General features: G+C 32.5%; 2 protein-coding genes across 6 annotated transcripts; one reads left to right on the plus strand and one right to left on the minus strand.

The window, feature by feature from the left end:
* The first annotated feature begins 273 nt into the window (after positions 1–273).
* Positions 274–8,534, plus strand: LOC130936097 (transcription factor BIM1). Of its 5 annotated transcripts, XM_057866109.1 has the most exons (13): positions 274–538; positions 780–1,089; positions 1,185–1,326; positions 1,484–1,561; positions 3,645–4,088; positions 4,955–5,057; positions 5,209–5,336; positions 6,112–6,220; positions 6,334–6,403; positions 6,497–6,592; positions 6,793–7,235; positions 7,529–7,667; positions 7,758–8,534. In XM_057866109.1, the coding sequence occupies exons 3-13, from the start codon at positions 1,287–1,289 to the stop codon at positions 7,860–7,862; spliced, it is 1,755 nt and encodes a 584-aa protein (XP_057722092.1). In that variant the 5' UTR covers positions 274–538; positions 780–1,089; positions 1,185–1,286; the 3' UTR covers positions 7,863–8,534. The 5 variants fall into 5 exon arrangements, with proteins under 5 accessions (XP_057722092.1, XP_057722079.1, XP_057722071.1 ...); XM_057866096.1 differs by having other exon boundaries at positions 768–1,326; XM_057866088.1 differs by having other exon boundaries at positions 780–1,326.
* Positions 8,535–10,496: 1,962 nt separating this feature from the next.
* On the minus strand, positions 10,497–13,903 carry LOC130936123 (rhamnogalacturonan I rhamnosyltransferase 1-like). Its single transcript, XM_057866129.1, has 8 exons — positions 13,231–13,903; positions 13,059–13,126; positions 12,889–12,977; positions 12,626–12,791; positions 12,184–12,473; positions 11,839–12,043; positions 11,596–11,753; positions 10,497–11,322 (listed from the first exon to the last, which is right to left on the minus strand). The coding sequence occupies exons 1-8, from the start codon at positions 13,583–13,585 to the stop codon at positions 11,076–11,078; spliced, it is 1,578 nt and encodes a 525-aa protein (XP_057722112.1). The 5' UTR covers positions 13,586–13,903; the 3' UTR covers positions 10,497–11,075.
* Positions 13,904–23,365: the final 9,462 nt, after the last annotated feature.

Here is a 23,365-nt window from a genome sequence, read left to right on the forward strand (position 1 = left end):
TACTGGTATAATGTTTTTATTTTTTTATATTTAAAAAACAATAAATGGAGTATATTAAGTAGTACGTGATCAGCTGCTGTCCTTAATTACCGTATAAAAACGGCTACGTGTGGCACTGCATAAACCGTTTACATTGGGGTGGGAACTAACGGCGTTAACCGCCGCAACGACGTTTGTAAACGGAGTTTGCAAGTTGACGGATTAGAAAACCAAAAGCAAAATAAAGGAGATGAAAATGGATGGAGAAAACACAGAGAAGGCGCAACAAAACTATATATAAAAACAACTTTCATCTCAAATTCTCAAATCAACAGACACACAAGAGAGAGAAAGAGAAAGAGAAAGGGAAAGAGGAGGGTCCGACCCGAAGCCTTCTCTTTCGCCGCAGTGCTTGTTTTCAGAGCTAACAAAGGAATCCACAGAGAAAAAGGAAAGAAAGAAAGAAGATATATATCTCTCTCTCTCTCTTCTGTTTCGACGCTCTAAGATTCTTATTCTTCACTTCAGGTGTGCTATTTTACACCGGGTTCCACTTCAGGTGCTATTCCAATTCATCCTTAGCTTTGATTCTTTCACTGTTACACTCCACAATTTTGTTTATGGCGATTCTTACTTGAAATTAATTTGAATGTATTTTTTTTCCTGTTTCGTCTTGTTAAAGTTGCTGATTTCTTAATTTTGGTGTGTTATAAGCTGAATTGTGGTAGCTTGCAAGTTTAATTTCTTCAGCGACAGTTACTTTTCTCGGAAATTGAATTTATGTGTAGTTCTGATATCAGATTCGCTAAATTCTCACCACGATTGACGATTTTGGAGCCAAACCGCTTAATTCTTCAAGTTTCTTTTTACGGAAATCAATCATGCGAGTTTCCTTTGATGTAAACAAGCTAAGCCATCTATCGTCTCGTGCAGAATTGTGATTGTTGATTACGAACGGAGAGCTTAGATTAATATAGGAACTTGGAGAAGAAAATTGAGTAGGTGCGATTGTGATCTTAAGCTTGCTTTGGACTTGAATCTAAACCAAGGAGCGAAGAAAACAACGGTTTCTGTTAAATTCGGATCTGAGGATCTTCCATCAGCGAGATAGTGAGATCCAAGCTTCAAGCTCTCAATTCCAGCGCTGTCTTACGAATTAAAGCCTTTTTCACGTGGTAACGGAATTGGATTCTATGTGAATTCAGATTCTGGAAGATTGAAATTCAAAATTCCGTTGAATTTCCTGGAAGGAATAAGAGGACGACACGAAAGAGACGGAAAAGAATAGCAATATTTTTCTGGTTTTGATGATGGAGCTTCCTCAAGCGCGGTCATTTGGAACCGAAGGTATTTAATATTTATTTCCTCATGGAAACTGATCCTTACTATATTTTTTTCGTTAATTTTGTTTTCTGAATTTCCGTTCGGTATGTATAACTGTGTGAGATAGTCTGATTTATTTTTCTTTTTTATTTTTTTCTCTCCGCTGCGGAAAAACGAGCAGGAAGAAAACCTACGCATGACTTTCTGTCACTCTACAGTAATTCAACTTCCCAACAAGATCCACGACCACCTTCTCAAGGTACTCCCGCTTTTTTCATATTTTTTTATTTTTATTTTCTGATAATTATGAACGGGGAAAAAAGATGATATACAGTGAGTGTTTGGTTTTGGTTTTAGCCATATTTTTTTTTTGACGTGGGATCGTGGTGGCGTAAATATCGTATGAAATTATGCATCACAGTGTGTTTTTGAAAAATAATTGAATTTTTGAAAGCGGTTGTGTATACATCATGGTTGTTCGCGCACGTGACTGCTATTTAATCAGGGATCTGGGCCATGAATCTTATGGCCTATGGCATTTATTAATTTAACAAAATTTCCTATGGTCCTTTTAATTCGTATTTGGAACCCGATCGATGCTTTCACGATCCATTGGAAAAGTGTCAGTCACGATGTAATTAACACCGTCAGATAACGGGCCCAGTTCGGAATTGGACTTGCAGCTGATTTGACGTTTCACATCAGGCCAAGCCACATAGCATTCCTGTGTCTGTTTTGTTTACCTTTCCTTTTTTCTTTTTTCTCCATTTCATGAATCACGATTCACTAACACATCACCCTCAGCTCCAGGTAGCTTTTTTAACCTTTGAAATTTAAAACGAGAGACTTTGTTACGTTTTTATGTTCGTTCTTTGGGCGCTGTATATTTCTTTCACTTTCGGTTTACTCAAAGAGGAAGGTTCGTCTTTTTGCTGAGATAAATGTGTAGCCTTGATTTTGGAAGAGTCTGGTAGCATGCAATGTATTTGGGACCTCTGGGCTCTGGTTTTGCTTTCTCTCAGTTTTGTCCCGGTGTACATCTCTCTTCCTCTATTACACACTGACGCAAGTAGCTTTTACCTACTTTTAAGTTGCATGCGATAAACTTCGTTATGAATAATGCAGTTTTTTTTTTTTTGGTGTCTCTGAATAATGCAGTTTGGTACTTTGGTTGGCCTTAATTATTTTCTCCTTCTAGAATAAGTGATAATTTAACAATATGTTCGGGCTGATACTATATTAAAGAAAAGAAAACAGTTGTAGTAATCTTATTTTATTCTATTCTCACGTATATTTAAACTTTTACTACACAGTTTAACAGATCGAGTCGTCCTCTCCAAAAAAAACAAAAAAACAAAAACAGATCGAGTCGTAGACAGGACTTAAAAAATTATCAAAACTAGCTTTGGATAAGTGAGAAAAGTAGTAAAATAAAAATACCAAAGTCTAATAATCTTTATTATTATTTTATAATTTTATTTATTTTGAAAGATTTTTTTCTGTAATTTTTCATCCGAAGTACAACTAAGTAATAGCTAAAATACAAGTGATCCATATTATTATTATTTTCTATCCCTTTTTAATAGTTTCTCGAATAAACTCAAGGATAATATGGATTCTTATGTTTTTATTAACCTTCGGTAAATAGGAAAGAACTTTCATTTTCTGCTTTTGACTCTGAAGTAGGAATTTGGATCCTCTAAAGTTTGAATTTTACTTTAAAGAGTAAAGTGTGATTTTTCACCATTTATTTTGTAGGTGAGGCCAGAGTAAATATAAGAGAGAAATCATTCAATGGTAGAAAATCACACTTTACCTTCTAAAGTAAAAATTCAAAATTTAGAGGATTTAAATCCCTAAAGTAGTACTAATATTTTTCTTCAGTTAAAAGTACTTTTTAAAACGTAAGAGAAGCCGGCTTATATTAGTTATGGCTATTGTGTTCAGTTATCTGTACTTGGTTCTAGCTCCATTATTGCTTGCCAAAATAACCATAATAGAAGCCCTTAAGAAGAAATGAATACGATATATAAGAGTTTTCATCATAATCTTCTTTAAGCTCTAGTTCTTTGCTATGACATTCGCTTTGTTTAAAATTTATCGTGAATGCGGGAACGAGTTACAGCCTTGTGAAAATTCACACATAGGAATTACTCTTAACACTTCCTTCAAAATAAACCAACTTTATTATGAGGGTATCTTAAATACTAAATTGTTAGACATGAGTTTATTTATTGGATACTTTTTTTTTACTCTTTTAAACAATGAAAGTTAAGAAAGCTTACTTTTAACACATTTTAATAGCCCAGTGTCCTAATAAATTGCCTCCTTCATGTGAACAGGAAGCTACCTCAAGACCCATGATTTCTTGCGAGTAGAAACGAAAGCCAATACAAAGGAAGAAGCCTCGGACGAGACATCATCGACGGTTCAAAAGCTACCACCTGCAGCACCACAACCGCCACCTTCTGTTGAGAACCACCAGCACCTCTTACCGGGAGGGATTGGAACTTACAGTATTGGCCACATTTCTTATTTTAATAATAATAATAATAATAACAATAATAATAATAATAATAATAATAATAATAATAATCAAAGGGTTCCAAAGCCAGAGGCACCCCTTTTCACTGTGCGTCAAGCAACTAGCACGGATAGAAACGATGAAAACTCCAACTGCAGTTCTTATACCTCAAGTGGTTTCACTTTATGGGATGAGTCTGCAGTTAAAAAGGGAAAGACAGGGAAGGAGAATAATATTGTGGGCGACAAGCTCATTCCCGGAGGTAAACCATAAAGTTTCCTTCTATTATACGTGTCTTATATTAAATGTTTCCCACCAATTTCCTGAAAATAACCCCGGGGGTTGGGGCTCTGTACAATGTAACTGCCATTTACACGTGCATGAAACCTAACCCCGGCCCATATTTTTACCTTAAAACAAGAATCAATTCAACCAACCACCTTTCTTTCTCAATTTTGTTCATTTATAATATTATATACTGTAGTTAATGAAGTGCATGTTGTCGTTGTGTACTGTATGTTAACTGAAAAATTTGTATATTATTACTGAGACAAAAATGTTTCTTGCCTATGTGCTTTCACATTTATTGTTGAAGAAAACAACTAGGCCAAAACTCATATAATTTAGGTAATAATTTAGTCAAATATATTAAATAATTTTAAGGTTTTCAATTATTTATCACTCATTCAAAAATTATTATGTAATATAAATTTTTCGAAACGTTGACTTCTAATTCAATAATATGATTCCAAAGATACAAAATTAGGTAGAGTAATAATTGTCTTTATTTATATCCATAACTTGAAATGTTCCTAATGAATAATTAATATATTTCTTTTCAATTTTAGTTGTTCATTACTTGAAATGTTGTATACTTACTTTCGGTATAAACTGGGTAAATCAGGTTACAGTGTTTCAAGGTTTTTAGAGGAGATACAGTTTTCAAGTGTAATGGTTTGGCTAATAGTACTTGTCTTCATATAGAAACAATCATCACTTTCCACTTTGTGTGTATATATATAGCATCACCCAGAGCTGATGGATCTATCATCTTGGTAAAATAGTATACTAAATATCAAGTTCTATATATGAAATAATGGTATTAATGCTTGACCACTTTTCTCTCAGAGACACAGTCTGCGAAGCAAGGGCATTGGACGTCCACGGAGGGAACGCCACAGTCTTTTTCTAACAATCGTCACAACAGCTTCAACTCTCGCTCTTCTTCTCAGTAAGTCATTATGTCTCTGCCTCTTCTCCCATGATTTTGAGTTTCTATTACTAACACTATTTGAAAAAGATTACTGAATAATATATACTTGGCTTTGTAACTTGAGTTGTTAATATTTGTTGTACTGGATTTATGGGTTATGATTCAATAGGACAACGGGACAGAGGAATCAGAGTTTCATAGAAATGATGAAGTCAGCAAAAGATTGTGCCCAAGATGAAGAGCTAGACAATGAAGAAACATACTTTCTTAAGAAAGAGTCCTCGAATCCTGAAAGAGGTACGTATTCAACTTGGAATACTTTAGCTGGCCGAGTTATTGTTTGTGTTGAATTTCTACTATTAGCTAATACAACTAACGTAATACTTTGTAAGTACTCGAAAATAATGTTGATGTGTGCTTTGAATTGAAGAAATAAAAAAGGAAAAATGTATACAGTACTCGAAAATAATGGTCCGCCCCTGTCTATCTTCAAATTTCTGAACAGTAGTGTTACTTTCTTCTTCTTGGGACTATAAAAGACTGCTTGGCTAATTTCTTAGAACTCAATTGAGTATTTGACAATTAAAATTAGCTGATGGCTTCCGTTGAATCTCTGTGACGGCAACAATTTTCTGTTTTCAGAATAGATTTTATGATATAGATTTAATTAATATGTGCTCTGAAAATCATTCTTAGTAAAAGTTTTACATTTTATTTTAATAAATACACAATAATTATATTAAAAATTTAAATTTTATATTTTTATTATAAAAACTTTTTTAATCGATAACCTTAACATGTGTCCTCCTTAAACCCTTGTTTTAATACAATTATACTTCTTGTTTTTTCCATTATTGTCCCAGGTAATGGGATAAGGCTTTGTTTTTGTGTTGTTATGTATGCCATGCGTTTTCGTTGTTTCTGATTTTTATATTACTGCTTACAATCATAAGTAAGTAAGAAGGAATGATCAATTGACAATTGCACACAGCTACATTTTATTGTCCATATATGTGTCTGCTTTGGTTTGAAATTTTCTGACGAGGGGATTAACGTAAGCTGTTGTTTACAGCAGAACTCAGGGTGAAAGTTGATGGAAAGAGTACTGATCAAAAGCCAAACACACCAAGGTCAAAACATTCAGCAACAGAACAGCGGAGGAGGAGCAAAATTAATGACAGGCGAGTATTACCTATCTTGCATAAGATGTCTACCTCTATAATAATAATAATAATAATAATAATAATAATAATAATAATAATAATCTTATGGAACAACTGAATTCAAAATGCAGATTCCAGATGCTACGAGAGTTAATTCCACACAGTGACCAAAAGAGAGACAAAGCATCTTTTTTGCTCGAGGTGCATTCACATTCACATTCTTATGTATGTTATGACAGATTTTTCTTATTTGTGTTCTATTTATTATTAATGCTTTATTTGAACTATATGTAGGTCATTGAGTATATTCATTTCTTACAAGAGAAGGTGCATAAGTATGAAGGTTCATTCCAAGGATGGAACCACGAGCCAGAAAAACTGATGCCATGGGTAAATAACATACGAACTGCTCTTATATGGTGTCAAGGACTTTAATTTTTGACCATGGTTGTTTGTTTTCCACTGGATAGAGTCATTAGTATCATATAGGCAGTTTAATGCATATGCTTCTGAATTCAGAAATAACCATAATGATCGTCACATCTTTTATCCAAAAACTGATTTTCAATTCTTCATTCAACATAACGCAGAGGAATAATGACAAGCCAGCAGAGAGTTTTGAAGCTTGTGGCACAAATAGCGGGTCAGGTCCATCGCCAACCTTGCTCTTTGCTTCAAAGATTGATGAGAAAAATATCACTCTCTCCCCACCAATTACTGGTAGTTCTCAGAAACTAGAACCTGGCTTGAACACAGCAACTCCCTTCAAGAACATGGATCATCCTCCTGGAATAACAAACACCACTTTCCCAATTCCTATTTCTTCACCGCCAAACTTCTTCCCTCCTAGAAAAAGCATTGGTCTAGGCGAAATGCCTCACGTCACACATAGACTTCCATCTGATGCAGGGAATGGCATATACCAACCTTCAGTGGAGTGTCAGACTGTGACTGCTACTAATGAAAAGTTGAAAGAGAAAGAGCTAGCTATTGAAGGTGGTGCCATTAGCATATCAAGTGTATACTCAAAAGGGTGAGTATTTACATTATTATTTGATTGTGTTCACGGATAGAGATTGGATGACGGTATAAACCTTCAACCACAGCTAAAATTACACTTGACTCTGGCACGGGACCAAATAAATGATTTTAGCAAGAGTTATGTTTTACAACCATAATTTGGACTTATTTCATGTCTGTTATGTGATGAAATTTTCTACTAACGTGCTGCATAATTGTGGGAAAGAAGTGTATAATTTCACTTTGATGTGGTGCTGCATTTTTTTTATATAATATATTAAAGGAAGTATGTTGAACATGGGCCAGGTTGTTGGATACACTTACACATGCACTCCAGAGTTCGGGAGTGGATTTGTCTCAGGCTAGCATCTCAGTGCAAATTGAGCTTCGTAAGCAAGAAAACATTATCAGACCAACTCTGCCAATGTCAATGTGTGGCATTAAGGTAAAGCTCACTCTCCAGTTCCCCTTTCCATTTTCTAATTTGAGTTCCATACTTCCATATCTCTAATTTGTTAATGATTTTTCTGTCTAGGGCGATGAAGTTCCTTCTAACAATCAAAGGATGATGCGCTCTAGAGTTGCTACCTCTGGGAAATCTGACCAACCAGTAAAGAAGCTAAAGTCTTGCAAAACCTAATTCTGCCCTCATATTATTCATTCTTTCCTTATTATAATAATCTTGATATTAATTATTATTTGGGGTAACTTTTTCTAAAATTAATTTTTGGAAGGGGGATCAAATGATTTATGTCTTACTGCTGGCTTATTATCCAGCAAGGGTGAGATAGACTGTACATGTCGTGTCTTGTTAGTTTGATGGGCTCCCCCCCCCCCCCCCCCCCAAAAAAAAGGAGAAATAATATTGCATTATTTTACTATCTAAAATTATATCAATTTCAGAGGCTTCCATACTAATTGAGAAGCTGCTTTTTTAATCAAGGCTTCGATTCATGTAAAGTTTGTAAACCTTTGGTCCTTTATCTGTTGCGTATTTCTTTAACTTCGATATTTGTGGTCCAGTTGTCTGGTTATGATAAAGAAACTTATTGTACTCTTTTTACTTTTAGAATATTTCTGTAGTAACGTAGGGTACAAAGCTTTGTAAAATTGTACATGACATTTACAATTGTGTAAAATATAAATAACTTAAGCATAAACTTTGAAGAAAAAAGCCTTTCCTTCTCATGTCTACATCCTACAAGCAGGCAGAACCGCAGAATTTTTCTCCCCCCTTCCCCTCCCCCCTCTATTTTAAATATTCATAATTAATATTCTATTGATATTCTGTTTTGTGTTTACAGCTTTAACCTTATGTCGTGGGAAGATTGCTAATTAATCTTCAAGCACCAAACATTTTTGTAAACAACTTGTATATTTAAATAAAAATTTAATTTTCTACAATATATGCATCATAAAAAGGTATAACTTGATTAACTTAATGTTAGTGAGCAAACCTTTTCGCCAAAAAAAAAAAAGAAGAATGGCATTGGCTTTGCGGCACTACTTATGATTACTTTAATAATTAGTACCCAAATTACAGGAGTTAACATGTCAGAGAACCATCATCAATTCATCACTAACTACTAAACTTAAGTACTTTCTAAGTAAAAGGAAGATATGGTATATATTAACGCCAACCGTACCATCACCGTCAGATTAAGGTAAACAAGATTGTCACTACTCGATTTAAGAAACGTTTGGATCTGAGTAACATTCAATCGCTTTAAGATCAAGCATTTGAAGTTTGAACAGAAAACCATTAGTATTATGGTGAGTGGTGACACTATTTCCTGATTCCTAAGTGAGGTTTCTTGGATCACTCGAGCTGATTATAGTTGTTGAAATTTTTATTGGGATCTACTTCAGATTCAATTTCCCAAATAGATTATTCTCTCGCATTCGACTCCATTGTTCTCTGTCCGAAATGCGTTGATTTGACAAAATCTATTAATTGGCACACGTGCTCAAATAATATAGTTCCAAACTCCAAAAGTTTTATTGCCTCGATTTTAATTCAATCTTTCTTATTGAATGTGTAAATCCTAATTTGGCAACCACCTACTGGATTCTCAGTTTCGGGTGGTGGTGGTTGTCTGCCACCTTTTGCCTGTTCAAAAACTAGGAGTTGGACTTATTCTAGTAGATTGTTTGATCTGGTGATCCACTAGTACTACTAAATGAAAATAAATACAATGGATTACAAACAATGAAAATGACTTGAATTTGCTACTTTCAATTGTTAATTTGACTATGTTCAAAATGGGAGTTGAATTGTATAGAGTTTCCGTAATTACATAAAATGAGTTTAATTTTGATTCGTTCAAGTGAAATATTTTTATATAGTTATATGAACACGTTATTAATATTTTTAATTCTTACCATAATATCAAACAAAGGATATGATCTTTGTAGTAACACATGAAAATAGGGGAATTAGATATTTTAAAATATAGATAAAAAAAATGTTAAAAAATTATTAAAATTTATTATTTTTTACCATCAGTTAACCATCAATGTTTAAAAGTATCAAATGAAATCCGTTATTAGGTTATTAGACTAAAAAAACTAAACTAAAAAAAATTAAGTTAATGATTAAATAATAACAAAAAACCCAATAAATTTTAATGGTCCTATCATTTTTCAAAAAAAAAAAAATTTGCCAGCGGTGGAACTCCTGCTCAAAAGGAGACGAGGTGGAGAATAAAATAAAATAAAATAGCCATCGGAACTCGGAAGGGTGATATGCCGCATAAAAATAGTAAGATACTGAAATACCAGTATATCATGCTTCAAACTTCAATAAAAATAGCCATCTCGATAATACGTCAAAAGCAATTGTAACTAAGCATTATTCCTCCATCCACACATCCAATCATTAATGGAGGTATAATGGAATAAATCAAACGCCCTATTGGACCACTTTTTAACTAGTGGCTGCCTCTGGTTGTTTTTTTTACCCCTCTCGGGATGGTGGGGGTTCATATAGTGTCTAAGGAATGAAACAATTTTAACCATACACCAAGGTCCATCTTATCAAAATTCAATATGCTATAGAATCCCAATACATGAGTTCCATATCCAAGGGCCATAGCCATAAGTATTAGACATTTAGGAAGTTATCAAATTACTAGAGTTTGAGGCATAAGATGGCATTTAGGAAATTATCCAATTAAGAATCTATTTGAAATGCCAATCTAGTAATCAATGTCAACGTAAACATAGGCTTACAGAGAATACCAAAAAGAAAAAAAAAAGGATCATGGTCCCTGAATAGACAAAACAAAAGAATATCAAATTAGCGAGAATAATACATCAACAAACAAATTTTATAGTGTGAATGATGGCAGGATAAAGAGAACGGAGGCAAAGGGAAAAGCAAAATAAAAAAAAAGAAGAAAAAAATGGGAACAAAACTTATATATTTATATCCTAAAAACAGAGGCAAGTACCAATGTATTAAGCTTTCCACGAACGGCAGTTCCAGTAAATCCAAATTTGTATATGAATTCAATTCCTCCGTGTACAATGCAGTATAAACTGCTCTCACCCCGTAATGGCAGGGTAGCTTCTATACATGAATGTGATGGATGATTATTTGCATATGTAAAATATAAAGTATTCCCCGGCTTGCTTTGCTTCCCTTGACTAGAGCTGTCATGAATGTTATAGATCCCTTCCCCAAACCCAACCATCTCTCTTTTTCGAGTCACCATGACTGCCTCTTTGATACAAAAGCCGTCATCTTTGCTAAAACTGCGTAGAGAACTAATTCACTATCTGTGGTAGAGAACCATGTGCACCAGGAGGTGATGGCACAAGTGAATTCCAGCGTTTTCTGGATGCATTACTACTACGTACTACTCAGCAGATCAACTGATGATTCTAAACACTCCTGTGGGTTCGCATAAAAATAATCCTCTTCTTTGGGCTTGTCGAGGATTACCAACCTTGTGGTTGGACTACCCATACGATCTGCGTGAGCTCTCTTTACGGCTGAAGAGAATGTATCCCAGTCCAGTACTCCATTATGGTACTGATCTATCAGATCAACTAGGAGCTTTCTGTTCAACAATATCGTCTTCTTGAACCCAAGGTATCTGCACATGCATTGGAGGTACAAGTCATGTCAATTGGCAGAGAAGTTCTGAGAATCATAAGAATCGGAACAAAACAATGGTACTAGAAAATTATGCCAGAAAGAAAAAGCTGTTTGAATCATTTCTCATCAAGTCCAATTTGTCTCCCAGAAGACGCAGATACAAAAATTGTTATTCACTACAAAGAAATCTTTATTCCTAGGATTTTAACAGCAACAGATATTCCTAGAGAAGAAATAATCTTGGAAATCACATTGCATCAGCAGAATGTACCTGCGATGGCCCTCAACTACTTTGGCCATATTTCCATCGTATGTGGGGACAAATATATCACTCTCTAATGAGACAAGATAATCCAATGCCGCCATTTGAGATGAATGATTCTGGAAGAACTGAAGGTCAGATGGTTCCAACAGTGTTTCCTTCCTGACCTGTTTCAACAAAGAACAAAGGCAAACTTAGCATCATTAAACAATAAGAAACATTCCAATTACCATGCTTGAACTTCAAATTTACCAATTTTGGGTAGTCCTTTGCAAGACTAGCCATTCTCCTTTCCCCGCCATATATTTCTCCAGCTGCAATGTAGATTTGAATGTTCCGATCAATGTCAAGAGCCCTAAGCGTTAGAGCAGTCTCCTCGGGTGTCAAAGGGCATAGGCCATCTTTTCTTTTCAAATCAGAGTTGATTATTTTTTCTTTCCACCAGGGATAAGCATATCTGTCAATGCATAGAAAATTGAAAATGTTTGAGACTTGCATCAATTCTCCTATGTCCTATTGATCTGCACATTAGTTAGTTGAAAATGAAATCTGAATTGAGAATTACAAAACAAATGAAGTATGCAAGTTACTGCTCACCTCATCCTTGTCAACTCTTCCACCTCATCACTGTTGCAACCTTGAGTACAGCCAGAAAACGCCAACATATCCATTTCATACCTCAGATGAAGCACCATAAATGGACCATTTTGCCTCAGAAGCTTGATGACCTTTCTGCCCAACTCCTCTATCTGAGGAGTAAATCTCAGAGCACTAAAATTAACACGGCATCGCAGCTTCTGAAGGTCCAGAGGTTGACCGTTATTTGCCAGCCTAGCATCGGTTCGATTTAAATGCACAACTTTGTACTTTTGTATCAGGGGCAGAATCTATAACAACAAATATACCATTTGCTTTAGACTAACTGACCATAGAACAGAAAAAAACATAATCAAGTCACAAAAACATGCTATCTAGTAATGTTTAGGATAACATATGTTTCTGACCCCAACTTATAGTACCAGGGATGGTATAAACTGACCTGATTCTTATAGTAAGAAATGTCAGACCAACTAATTGGGGGCATGGTGTAAAGCATTCCTCTTTCCACTCTCAGCTTGAGTCTAGGAGGCAACTCTTTCAATATCCTGACCTCATCTCTCAAGGATGTAATAAAATGATCAACATCAAATATGTCTTGGAACTCACTACGAAATCAAAGTAAAAGGAAGAGTTATTAAGAAGTCATCCCTGTAAAGAAGCAAGCAACCCAAACAGCATTCAAAGAAAGAATGGAAGAGTCACCTGGGGTCAGCCCAGAAGGAAGTTTTATCGAGTTCAGGGACGATAAGCGTGACATTTAGATATCTGGCAATGGCAACCATGTCACATATCTGTAAAACGCAGTTACACATTAGAGGAAATCCAATGAGCAAATGGGATCAGTGCAAAAACATAGAAAGAAGAACAGTCACCGCTGCTCTCATTTGGTTGAGTCCTCCATTGCACGACACCATCAAGTATCCATTGTTCTTATAAACTCCTGCAGAAAAGAAAAGGTCAATTGAGATGAATGGAAGTGAGAGAGAGAGAGAGAGAGAGAGAGAGAGAGAGAGAGAGAGAGAGAGAGAGAGAGAGAAAAGATACTCTTGGGAGGGAGAAGAACGGGACGCGGAGACGGAAGTAGTTGGGAATCGAAATCAAGGGCACTGACAGCAGAAGAAGAAGAAGAATCATGAGTGAAACAAGAAGGCCAACCCTTCAAGACTCTTGGACCCCACATCTCACCCAGCGTCGTCAACTGCACCACGCAGGTCCACACAAGCACCGACGTCGTCGCCCTAATCATCCACATCTTCATCCTCGATCTCGACGCTGCCGCCACCGACGACGACGAACCGTTAGAAGAGCCTCTCCCTCCCTTCTCCACCCTCACACCCATCCACACCAAATCTTGGCAATTGCTGCTGCTGCTGCTGCTGGTCCTCTCCGGCCTGCACATCTCACAATGCCTCCTCCTCTTCCTCCCCCTTCATAACCCTAAAATGCCAGATTCAATCCAAGATCCGTCGTCCTTGCCTGTAACGGCCACGAATCCACCAGCATCCGCCACAATGTCACGCAACTTACAAGATCGATCTTCGAATGAATGTCTGCAGGATGCGTCGTTTATTGATCGGCGGGAATGCCCGGCGAGTGTGTGAGAGAAAAAAAAAAAAAAAGAGAAAAATGAAATGAATTAGCGTAGGTGTGTGAGGGTGTAGGTGTGGGGTGTCCAGCGTGTGAGAGAGAGAATAAAACGCTACGCTCTTCAAAACGCATAAACGACATTTGCCATTGGTCTTTGACACATGCTTAACCATGGTTCAGTTTAAAAGCCCTTCTCAGGTTGGCTGCTCTATCACTGTCTACGTGTCCTCATCTTCACTATGACACGTGTGCCTTTATCATTCTGGGCTTTCTTTCGTATGGAGCGGCGGTAGGTGCTCCCCATTTATTCGCGTCCCTTCTAAATGTGCCGACACTATGTTCTATTTTTCTACCAATTCAATGTCATAACCACTCTAATTTTTAGTTTTAACAGAAAAATATTTACATGCACTTGGGTAGAGATTTGAGAGTATACAGTAGAGCAAGGTTTTGCTACAATATATTTCCACTTTAAAGCTTGATTCCCCGAAAATAGAAAGAAATAAATGTACGATAAATTGGGCGGAATAGCGGGAAATGGTACATTGGCGATAAGGTAAATTCACAAAAAGATATGAGTCAGCACCAGACGACCGAGTCGTACATGTTGACAAGACTCGCCGTTAAGCTTCCGTCAGCCAGAGTGTCGGTTCCGCCGTTAAGATGAAGCGGATTCCATTTCCGAACGGTTCATTAATTTGGGGCCATAGGATAGGGGGTGCTGGGCCAGGTGTCAGTATCTTAAATGACCCTCTCTGAGGACCCCACTCTTTCTACGGTGAGTGCTCGATTGCTATCTTAGACTGCAATTGCTCTTGGGTCCCATTCAGATACACACCCCTTTTTAGTTTTTTTTTTTCCTTCCTCTTAGTAAAAGTTATGTTATGGCCTCATGGGACATCATATTTAATTAGGTTATAAAATGATAGAAATTAAATTACAATTTTTATGAGAAGCTCTAGTGAAAAATAATATTAAGATTTAATTTCTAAACTTTTAACATATATTTATATTCAATAATGCATGTACTATAAGATTAACAAAATATTTAACTTAATTGGCTATTTCTTAAAAAAAAAAGGATAAAAAATCTAATTAATTGGATAAAATCATAATACAATAGTTAAAGTCATATTATTAATACTAGTGTATTACCTATAAATCCACCTTTTATTATAAATTAAGTGTATGTAATATCAATATAAAATTAGCTAAAATGGTAATGTAATTTATATTCTAAATTAAAAGTTTTGAGTTCGAATTACATACCATTATATATTATATAGATATAAATATAGATCTATAAACGTATCCTCATATATATCACTTTTATTCTAAGATACTTTTAAAAGTAACACGCTGTACGTAATAATAATAATAATAATAATAATAATAATAATAATAATAATAATAATAATAATAATAAAGGGTTAGGCTTACTTTCAATCTCTCTTTGTCCACTTTTATAACATCTTTAAAGATAGAAACTAAAATATCGATTAAAATGTTGTAATGTGAACCAAGATTTAAAGAAGACGTTGTAATAAATGGTACAAAGAAGATATGTTTTTCTTTGTTATACTAATTTGAGAATGCATGCACTTAGCCTCGTGGAAGTTGAAAGCATGATCCATCAAAATTCATTCTTGCGGTGCCATCCTTGGCTCTTGCACGTCATTTGCGTGTGATATTCTTGCCCCATTAATTTATATAGGCCATAATCTTATGCATACCCATTTCCCACTACTAAACTCTGTTATTAATATTCTCTGTGTCCGTCCTTCTTAGAATCTTAGTATACTTTTTATTAAATTTATTTTTGAGATATTATAATAACAAAAATTTAAAAATTTACAACATTAATTTATTGATTAACTATATGTTTTAAATCATAAATAATATTGTTTTAAAATAATTAGGTCAATAATAATATATAAGGTAATATGATTAATAATGCAAAATTTGTCAATTTTTAAAAGAGCAAATTATATATTTTTTTCTTTAACATTTGAAATAAATTTTAAAATTATCTCATATTCAAATTATTTTATTTAAGTTTTTAACGTTTTAAAATCAGTTCAATGTTATTCTACTGTTAATGATTTGTTAATAGAGTTATATAGTAGAATAACATTGACACCTTTTAAAACCTTAGAAATCTAAATAAAATAAAAATATTGGGACGAATAAAATATAATGAAAATAAATTTTAGTGGAATAAATTACTTATGAATTCAAAATTTTTACTTATTATACTTGTAGAAAATGACTAATTAGTAGATAAACTTTTGAAAAACGAAAAAAAGAACATGCTATATTTACAGCAATGAATTATATCATTTCATCTTTAATATATTAAATTTCTTTAATACTGAATTTAAATAAATTTTATTTTTAACTTTAAAATAAATTTAATTTTATCTTTTAATAATATTAATTTTTTTTATAATACATAATTATTTAATTATTTTTTAATCACATCTAAATAAATTATTCTTAATCATATTATTTTTATTCTATGTAATTTTTTTTTTAATTTTATTCTTGTAGAATGGCTAATAGATTTTCGAAAAAAAAGTATGGTACATGTATAATAAAGTACAAATTATGCAATTTTTTTTTTAATATACCAAATTTTTTAATATTTAATTTAATTAAATTTTATTTTTATCTTTAAAATTAATTTTAATATTACCATTTAATAATATCAATTTTTATGATAGATAATTATTGAATTTTTTTTAGTTACATCTAAGTATATTATTTTTAACCATATTATTTTTGTTTTAAGTAAATTTATTTTTTATTAAGAGTAAAATTTAAATTGAATAATTATTTATTATAAAAAATTAATATTATTGAATAATTTTGAGATTTATTCCAAACATTAAAAATAAAAACGATATTTACTCATTTTTAAAATTGGAATGTTTTGAATTTAACTTTAAATAATAAAATGAAACAATTTTTTCATACACATGCATCAATAGAATGCAATAATGCATTAGTTATTTTATAAAACTATAGCTCATTTGCATACCTATATAGTTGGCTACTAACTTATTACACGCACTCTTGGCTTATATAATTTGTTTTTATCTCATTAAAATTTTACAAGTCTAGGAAATTTCGAGCAAATAATAACTATAATAAAACAAAAAAAAAATGGAGCCATAGATCAGAAAGAAGAAGATGGGTATGGCTCATAATGCAATCATCTGCGTGGCAATATTAAAAGATTTCCCTTGTCCCTATTGGTACATTGCTGTGTCCTTTGGAGGAAACAATTATACTTTTTTGTTGAATGAAAAATAAAACGAGTTTTCACTTTTCAAGTTGATGGTAAAATATATGTCACAGTTTGGTCACATACACTAACCCTCTTCTAGGGATAGTACATCCAGTTCATTTGATTTGAGGGTGCTGCGTGCTCCTTCTATGATTAATTTTGCATGCATAAATTCATTTATCACGATCATGCTATGATATAAATGGATTTAGATTTTTTAAATTTTGAATTTTATTTTAGAAAATAAAATATAATCTATCACTATTTATTTTATAGATGAGATTAAGAGAAAACATGAGAAAGAAAACATTTAATCTCTAAAATAAAAATTTAAATTTTAGAAAATCTAAATTCGGTATAAATATATGTGCTTAATATTGTAAAATAAATAAATATGAAAGAAGAAATAAATATAAAATAAAAAATATAGATAAAATATAAAATATTCTAATATTAATATTTATTAATATTATTATCTCAATATAATAAAAATTATATATATATATATATATATATATATATATATATATATATATATATATATATAAAATGCATAGAGAGACAAAGAAAAAAAATTTTATATTTGTGGTAGTGTATTCATTATCTCAACTTATGTCTATATTTATACATGTGTAATATTAATTTTTTTAAATTTTGAAAATTTTGTACCATCTACCATTCAATGTTTGAAAATTCTGAGCTAAAACACTCGCGACTTGCCTCATGTATCGCGAGTATTTCAGTATGATTAGAGGATGTTGCTGCTATTGTTTGTTTTGTAGACCTCCATGATATAGCTGTATCACCATATGTGAATAGGTATCTTGTTTGAGATCTTCCTTTATGTGGATCAGACAAGTATCCTACATTTGCATAGCCAACTAATTATGATTTGGATTCATATAGATAAAATAGTCTCATATCAACTGTTCCATGAAAATATCGATAGATTTATTTGATTTCATTCCAATGTCTTCTAGTCGAAGAGAAACTATACCTTACTAGTAAATTCACAGCAAATGATATGTCAGGTCGTGTATTATTAGTAAGGTACATTAGTGCTCTAATGACACTAAGATATGGTACTTCAGGACAAAGGATATCTTCATTTTATTTTTTAGGACAGAATTGATCTTTTTCACATCCAAAGACCTTATGATCATTGGGGTAATTAATAGATGTGACTTATCCATATAAAATCTCTTCAAGATCTTTTTCGTATATGTTGTTTGATGAATAAAGGTGTCATGGAGTTGGATGTCTTGGATGCTATTTTGGCTCAAAACAAAGCTATGTCTCGATAGATTGCCACCATCACTCAACATTTGGGGTATGTAAGTATCATCTATTGCTACCCAAGATCCTTCTTTTGATATGAGTAGTAGAGTGTCTCAATTTGGAACTATGGTTATGAGCAATCCCCTCTTGAGCAAGTTAATTACATAGGTAATTCTTTAAAATCGGCTAATAATGATCCATTTTTCAAGACATATAACCCGAGATAGAGAAATCACCCGAATTTTGGCTGGTAAAATCAAAACTAGAATCAAAGGTAGTCCAACTTCAACAACAACAACAACCCCCACCAAAACGTGAAGAAGCTATGAAGGTTGAGTTAGACTCACTTGCAAAACGTGAAGTCTTTGGACCTGTAGTCCGTACATCAGAAGATGTAAAACCTGTTGGATATAGATGGATATTTGTGAGAAAATGAAATGAGAAAAATGAAGTTATATGCTATAAAGCTCGACTTGTGCCATAAGATTTTTCACAAAAGTTTGATATAAATTATGAAGAAACATATTCCCCTGTAGTAGATGCAATAACATTATGTTATTTGGTCATTTTATCTGCATACTATAAACTACATATACATCTAATGGACGTGGTAACAACCTATTTATACAGATCATTAGATCGTGATATCTATATGAAAGTTCCTGAAGAACTAAAGATATCTAAACCATCTCATGAATATTCGCATGAGTTATACTCAGTAAAATTATAAAGATCTTTATATGGTCTAAAGCAATATAGACGAATGTGGTATAATCGTCATACTGAGTATTTGGTCAAAAACGGATTTTAGAATGATGATATCTGCCCATTGGTACGGAATTTCTAAGCACAACTTACTGGCAAGTGCACTGTGTCGTACCAAGTAATAACTCGCGGTGAGTGATTGTCGATCCCACAAGGATTAACAAACTAAGCAAGCAATGGTTGATTAGATATTCTAGTTAGACAAATTGAAATGAGAGTTTTAAAGATCAAACAGATTAAAAAGCATTAAACTAAGAAAAGCAAATAGTGAATGGTTGGAAAAACGGTATGAGAATAAAGTTAAGGTTTTGGAGATGTTTAAATATTCATATTAATATTCAATGCTAACTACTTTGATCATGCAATGATTTAGTTTATAGCAAACTCCAAGTGATTAAATTCATATCCCTATGCAATCCAATCTCCTCTAATCCAACCAACTGTCAATTTCTTGATCAGTCAATTGTATTAGAAGGTTAAGTCCAATTTCTGATTTAAAACCATACAAACCCTAAGAACCCAAGAATGATGTAGTTATATGTCACGTACCACATTAAACCCAGATAATTAAGAATTTATGAGAAAGTGATTTCAAGATGTAATTCTAATGATATAGCTTTTCCAAGATTTAATAGAATTCAAGTTAGATTATAGTTATTTTTCAATACTCACTAATCCATAGGATGAAGAACGAAACCAATTCTTAAACAATAATCAATGCATTAATCAAGAATAAAAAAACATATAATTATCAATCCATCAATGTAAACAGAGCTTCTAACCTTAACAATTGAGGTTTAGTTACTCATGGTGTAGAAAATCCTAGCAGAGAAAAAAGTATAAAAGTGCGTAATGAAAATTAGGATAAGAGAAAGCTATGTTGATTTGTTGCACGTATGGTCCCCACTTGATTCCACGCTATTGGCACTAAACGGTAGGTACTGAGCATTTAGCACCGGCCAAGCAGCAAACCTTGTTCGCGAAATTTGATCCTCGACGCTAAACGTTGGTGGCTGGCCGTTTAGCGCCAGCTACCCAGAATGCTTGACACGATTTACGAAAGTATAAAATTTATTTATTTATAAAAAAATTACATTACTTTAAGAGTAAAATTATAAAAAAAATTAATTTATTTAGAATGAAAGTAATGTGATTAACTGTAATTTACTTATATGTGATTAAAAAATAATTGAATACTATGTACAGTAAAGTTTTGATATTATTGAAGGATAAAATTAAAATTTATTTCTATGTATCATTTTTGTCCCCAATGTTTTCGTCCTATTTAAGTCCCTAACGTTTTAAAATCGTTTCAATTTTGTCCCGCCGCCAATTCTGTTAATGAATCCCTAATGGCAGGACAACATTGAGTCAATTTTGAAACGTTAAGGACTTAAATAGGATGATTGAAATGTTAGAGACAACTTTAGAACTTATTCCAAATGTTGGGGACAAAAACAATACTTTACTCAAACTATAAAGAGACTAACAAATTAATTAAACATTAATAGAACAAACTAAAAATCAATTAATTCAATAAGTTTTCTCTTTTTTATAAAAATGTTAGTTATTATTTCTTAGTTTGTCCGCTAAATTTCAACACAAATATAAATGTTCAAATTATTTTTTTTGTAAGGTCCACATCGGTACGAAGCATGTCTTATAAGGGTGTGGATACCTTTCCCTAGCATGACGTGTTTTGACGAATGAGTGTGGGGGGCTTCGGCTATCATCCCTATCGTCAAAGGCAAAACCGTGAGGCCTTATGTGTCAAAGCGGACAATATCATGCTAGCGGATGGTTTGTGCTGTTATATTTTTAATCTTATTTTTTGGAAAATTTAAAAATTTAGAGTTAATATTAAAGTTAAAATTTAAGATTTAAAATTAAAAAAATTAATTGATATTGTCCGAAAAAAATGGGATAAACTCAAATTATTATTAACAAAATTGTATGATTCAGAAATAAAAAGTAGTGTGGTTTGAATGTGTGGATATTACTAATTGGTTGAGTTGTGAGAGCGAGGGCTTACAAAGTGGGTGAGGAACACCATACACATGAATAAACCAACTTCGTTCCTTATGACCTTATCCAACCAAAAATGACAAATCCTTAAGTAGCTAGCTATTGCTCATACAATGTTAATTAATACATAATAAGTATTTAGACACTTCATTTATAATTTATGTATAAATATTTTTGCGTGTTAGATAAGAAAAGTTATGCATCTCTAGCCAAAGTGACTCATATATACATAATTCCATGAACTAAACCATAGTCACAATTTAATTTAATTCTTTTGGATGAGAATGAACTTTTGCTCCGTTAATTTTTGGTTAAAAAGTGAAGACTAAGACTTGAGTCCCCATCATATATATATATATGTGACAGAACCGCAAATAATAATAAGATATATGTAACATTAAACTATTGCCGTCTTAATTTGATCCATTTTTTCTGTCTTATAAAAATACAAACGTAAAATATAACGTCAAGAAAGAGAAATTAAATTATTTCTTAGCTAGACAAATATATTGTTCTTCCCTATGATGGTTAATTTTTTTTAAAAAATTTCCTCCTCATTTTGACTTTTCTTTGGTGGTGGTGGTTAGTTGTTGTTCTTACCATCCAGAAAGTTGTATGTTCTTACTTCTTAGTTCATTCATTTAATACAATATTTAATTGTGCACAACATTATTTATTGATTTGTCGATCATTTTCATGTAAAAAAGCCAAGCTAGATCAACCCACAAAAGCCTTGTGTGTTTTTTTATTTATTACTTTAAAAAAGTGTATTATTTGTCATTAAATGATATTATTGCACCAAATTTGAAACCGATGGATATGAATTATGAACTCAAATATGCTTTTGCATTAAGAGTTTAGACTTGATTGTATGAAAAATGACTAAATTTTAACTGTGTTTACAGTATAGTTTGGATTGGTTTTGAATTAAAAATTTATTTAATTCGAACACTAATTTTAGTTGTGTTGCAATTTGTATTGCATGATTTTTTTAAAAAAATTTAATCTAATTTCAAACAGTTTGGATTAGATTGAATTTGCAGTTTATAAATTAAAAAAAAATAAATATACATAACAAGTCTCAACATCAAATTTTAAATAACTAACAATGATATAATAAGCAAGTCTCAATAATATTTTGAAAAACTAATAATAATAAAAATAAAATTATAAATTAGTTAAAATAAATAAATAAATCTCTTTTTAAACATAAAATATTTATTAAATAATAATAATAGATGAATGATATAAAAATATATAACAAATAGAATATATTATAAATATAATAATAAAATAATAATATTATAGTACATTATACGTTTTGGATTGGATTAGATCATTTTTACGAAATAGATCCAAAATTCAATGTAATCCATACAATTTGTAAAATAAAATTCAATCAAATTTAAATTAGTGTGATTTTAATCAATTTTCGATTTAAATTAAATTGAATAACAATTTAGTTTAGATCAATTTAAATTTAAACACTGCTACTAAATTTAAATATCTCCCAACTCCTAAACCCTATCTCCTTTCTTGCCACGCACTATGATATATATGCATGACAACATCAAGGATTTGTGCTTTCATTCTTTCTTTTTGGGTGGGTATAAGATCTCAATCAGGCTAAAATAACATATGCCTTTAAGATATGTGGCTATCATAAATCCTACCAATTTTTTTAAATTTGTGAAATAAAGGAAATGGTTATTCTTTAATCTAGTCTTAAACATTGAAACCATTGTTATGGTAGTTCTCATTTGAGAGCAAGGTTCATTAACAATATTATAATAATGGTAGTCTTGTATTTGGAGTAATAACATTCTTCTTTATTTTATGTTTGAGGCTGATGATAACGGAACAATGATTTAGAGATGGTATTGTAAAAGATGTATTGAATATTAATTAGTAGTGCTAGTGTAAGTCAAGAAAAAAAAAAAAACAAGATTCTGTTAGCACGAGTTAGTATGAATCATGTTATATATAAAAAGGGACTTCTGGTTATATGGCAATTAAGATAGATCTTAAAAAAGTTTATGACAGATTGAATTGGAGATTTATCTAAGATACTCTCCAGGAGAAAGATTTGCCGTAGAATTTGACCGATTTGATAGTGAGTTGTTATTCGTCTGCAAACATGAATCTATTGTGGAATGGGACTCCTTTGAATCCTTTCGTTCTTTCTAGGGGTATCCGACAAGGTGATCCCATGTCACCCTACTTATTTGTGTTGTG

The sequence above is a fragment of the Arachis stenosperma genome, chromosome 1, assembly GCF_014773155.1.
Source record: "Arachis stenosperma cultivar V10309 chromosome 1, arast.V10309.gnm1.PFL2, whole genome shotgun sequence".
NCBI classification, from domain to species: Eukaryota; Viridiplantae; Streptophyta; class Magnoliopsida; order Fabales; family Fabaceae; genus Arachis; species Arachis stenosperma.

Bases quoted from the DNA above. Each gene is read 5' to 3' on its own strand.
- LOC130936097 (XM_057866096.1), top strand. From the start codon at position 1,287: ATGATGGAGCTTCCTCAAGCGCGGTCATTTGGAACCGAAG. The intron at 5,058-5,208 runs GTAAGTCATTAT...ATGATTCAATAG, and splicing joins AACTCTCGCTCTTCTTCTCA to GACAACGGGACAGAGGAATC. The intron at 7,668-7,757 runs GTAAAGCTCACT...TTTTCTGTCTAG, and splicing joins TGTCAATGTGTGGCATTAAG to GGCGATGAAGTTCCTTCTAA.
- LOC130936123 (XM_057866129.1), bottom strand. From the start codon at position 13,585: ATGTGCAGGCCGGAGAGGACCAGCAGCAGCAGCAGCAGCAATTGCCAA. The intron at 12,978-13,058 runs GTGACTGTTCTT...TGCGTTTTACAG, and splicing joins TCAACCAAATGAGAGCAGCG to ATATGTGACATGGTTGCCAT. The intron at 12,044-12,183 runs GTGAGCAGTAAC...ATGCATTGACAG, and splicing joins GAAGAGTTGACAAGGATGAG to ATATGCTTATCCCTGGTGGA.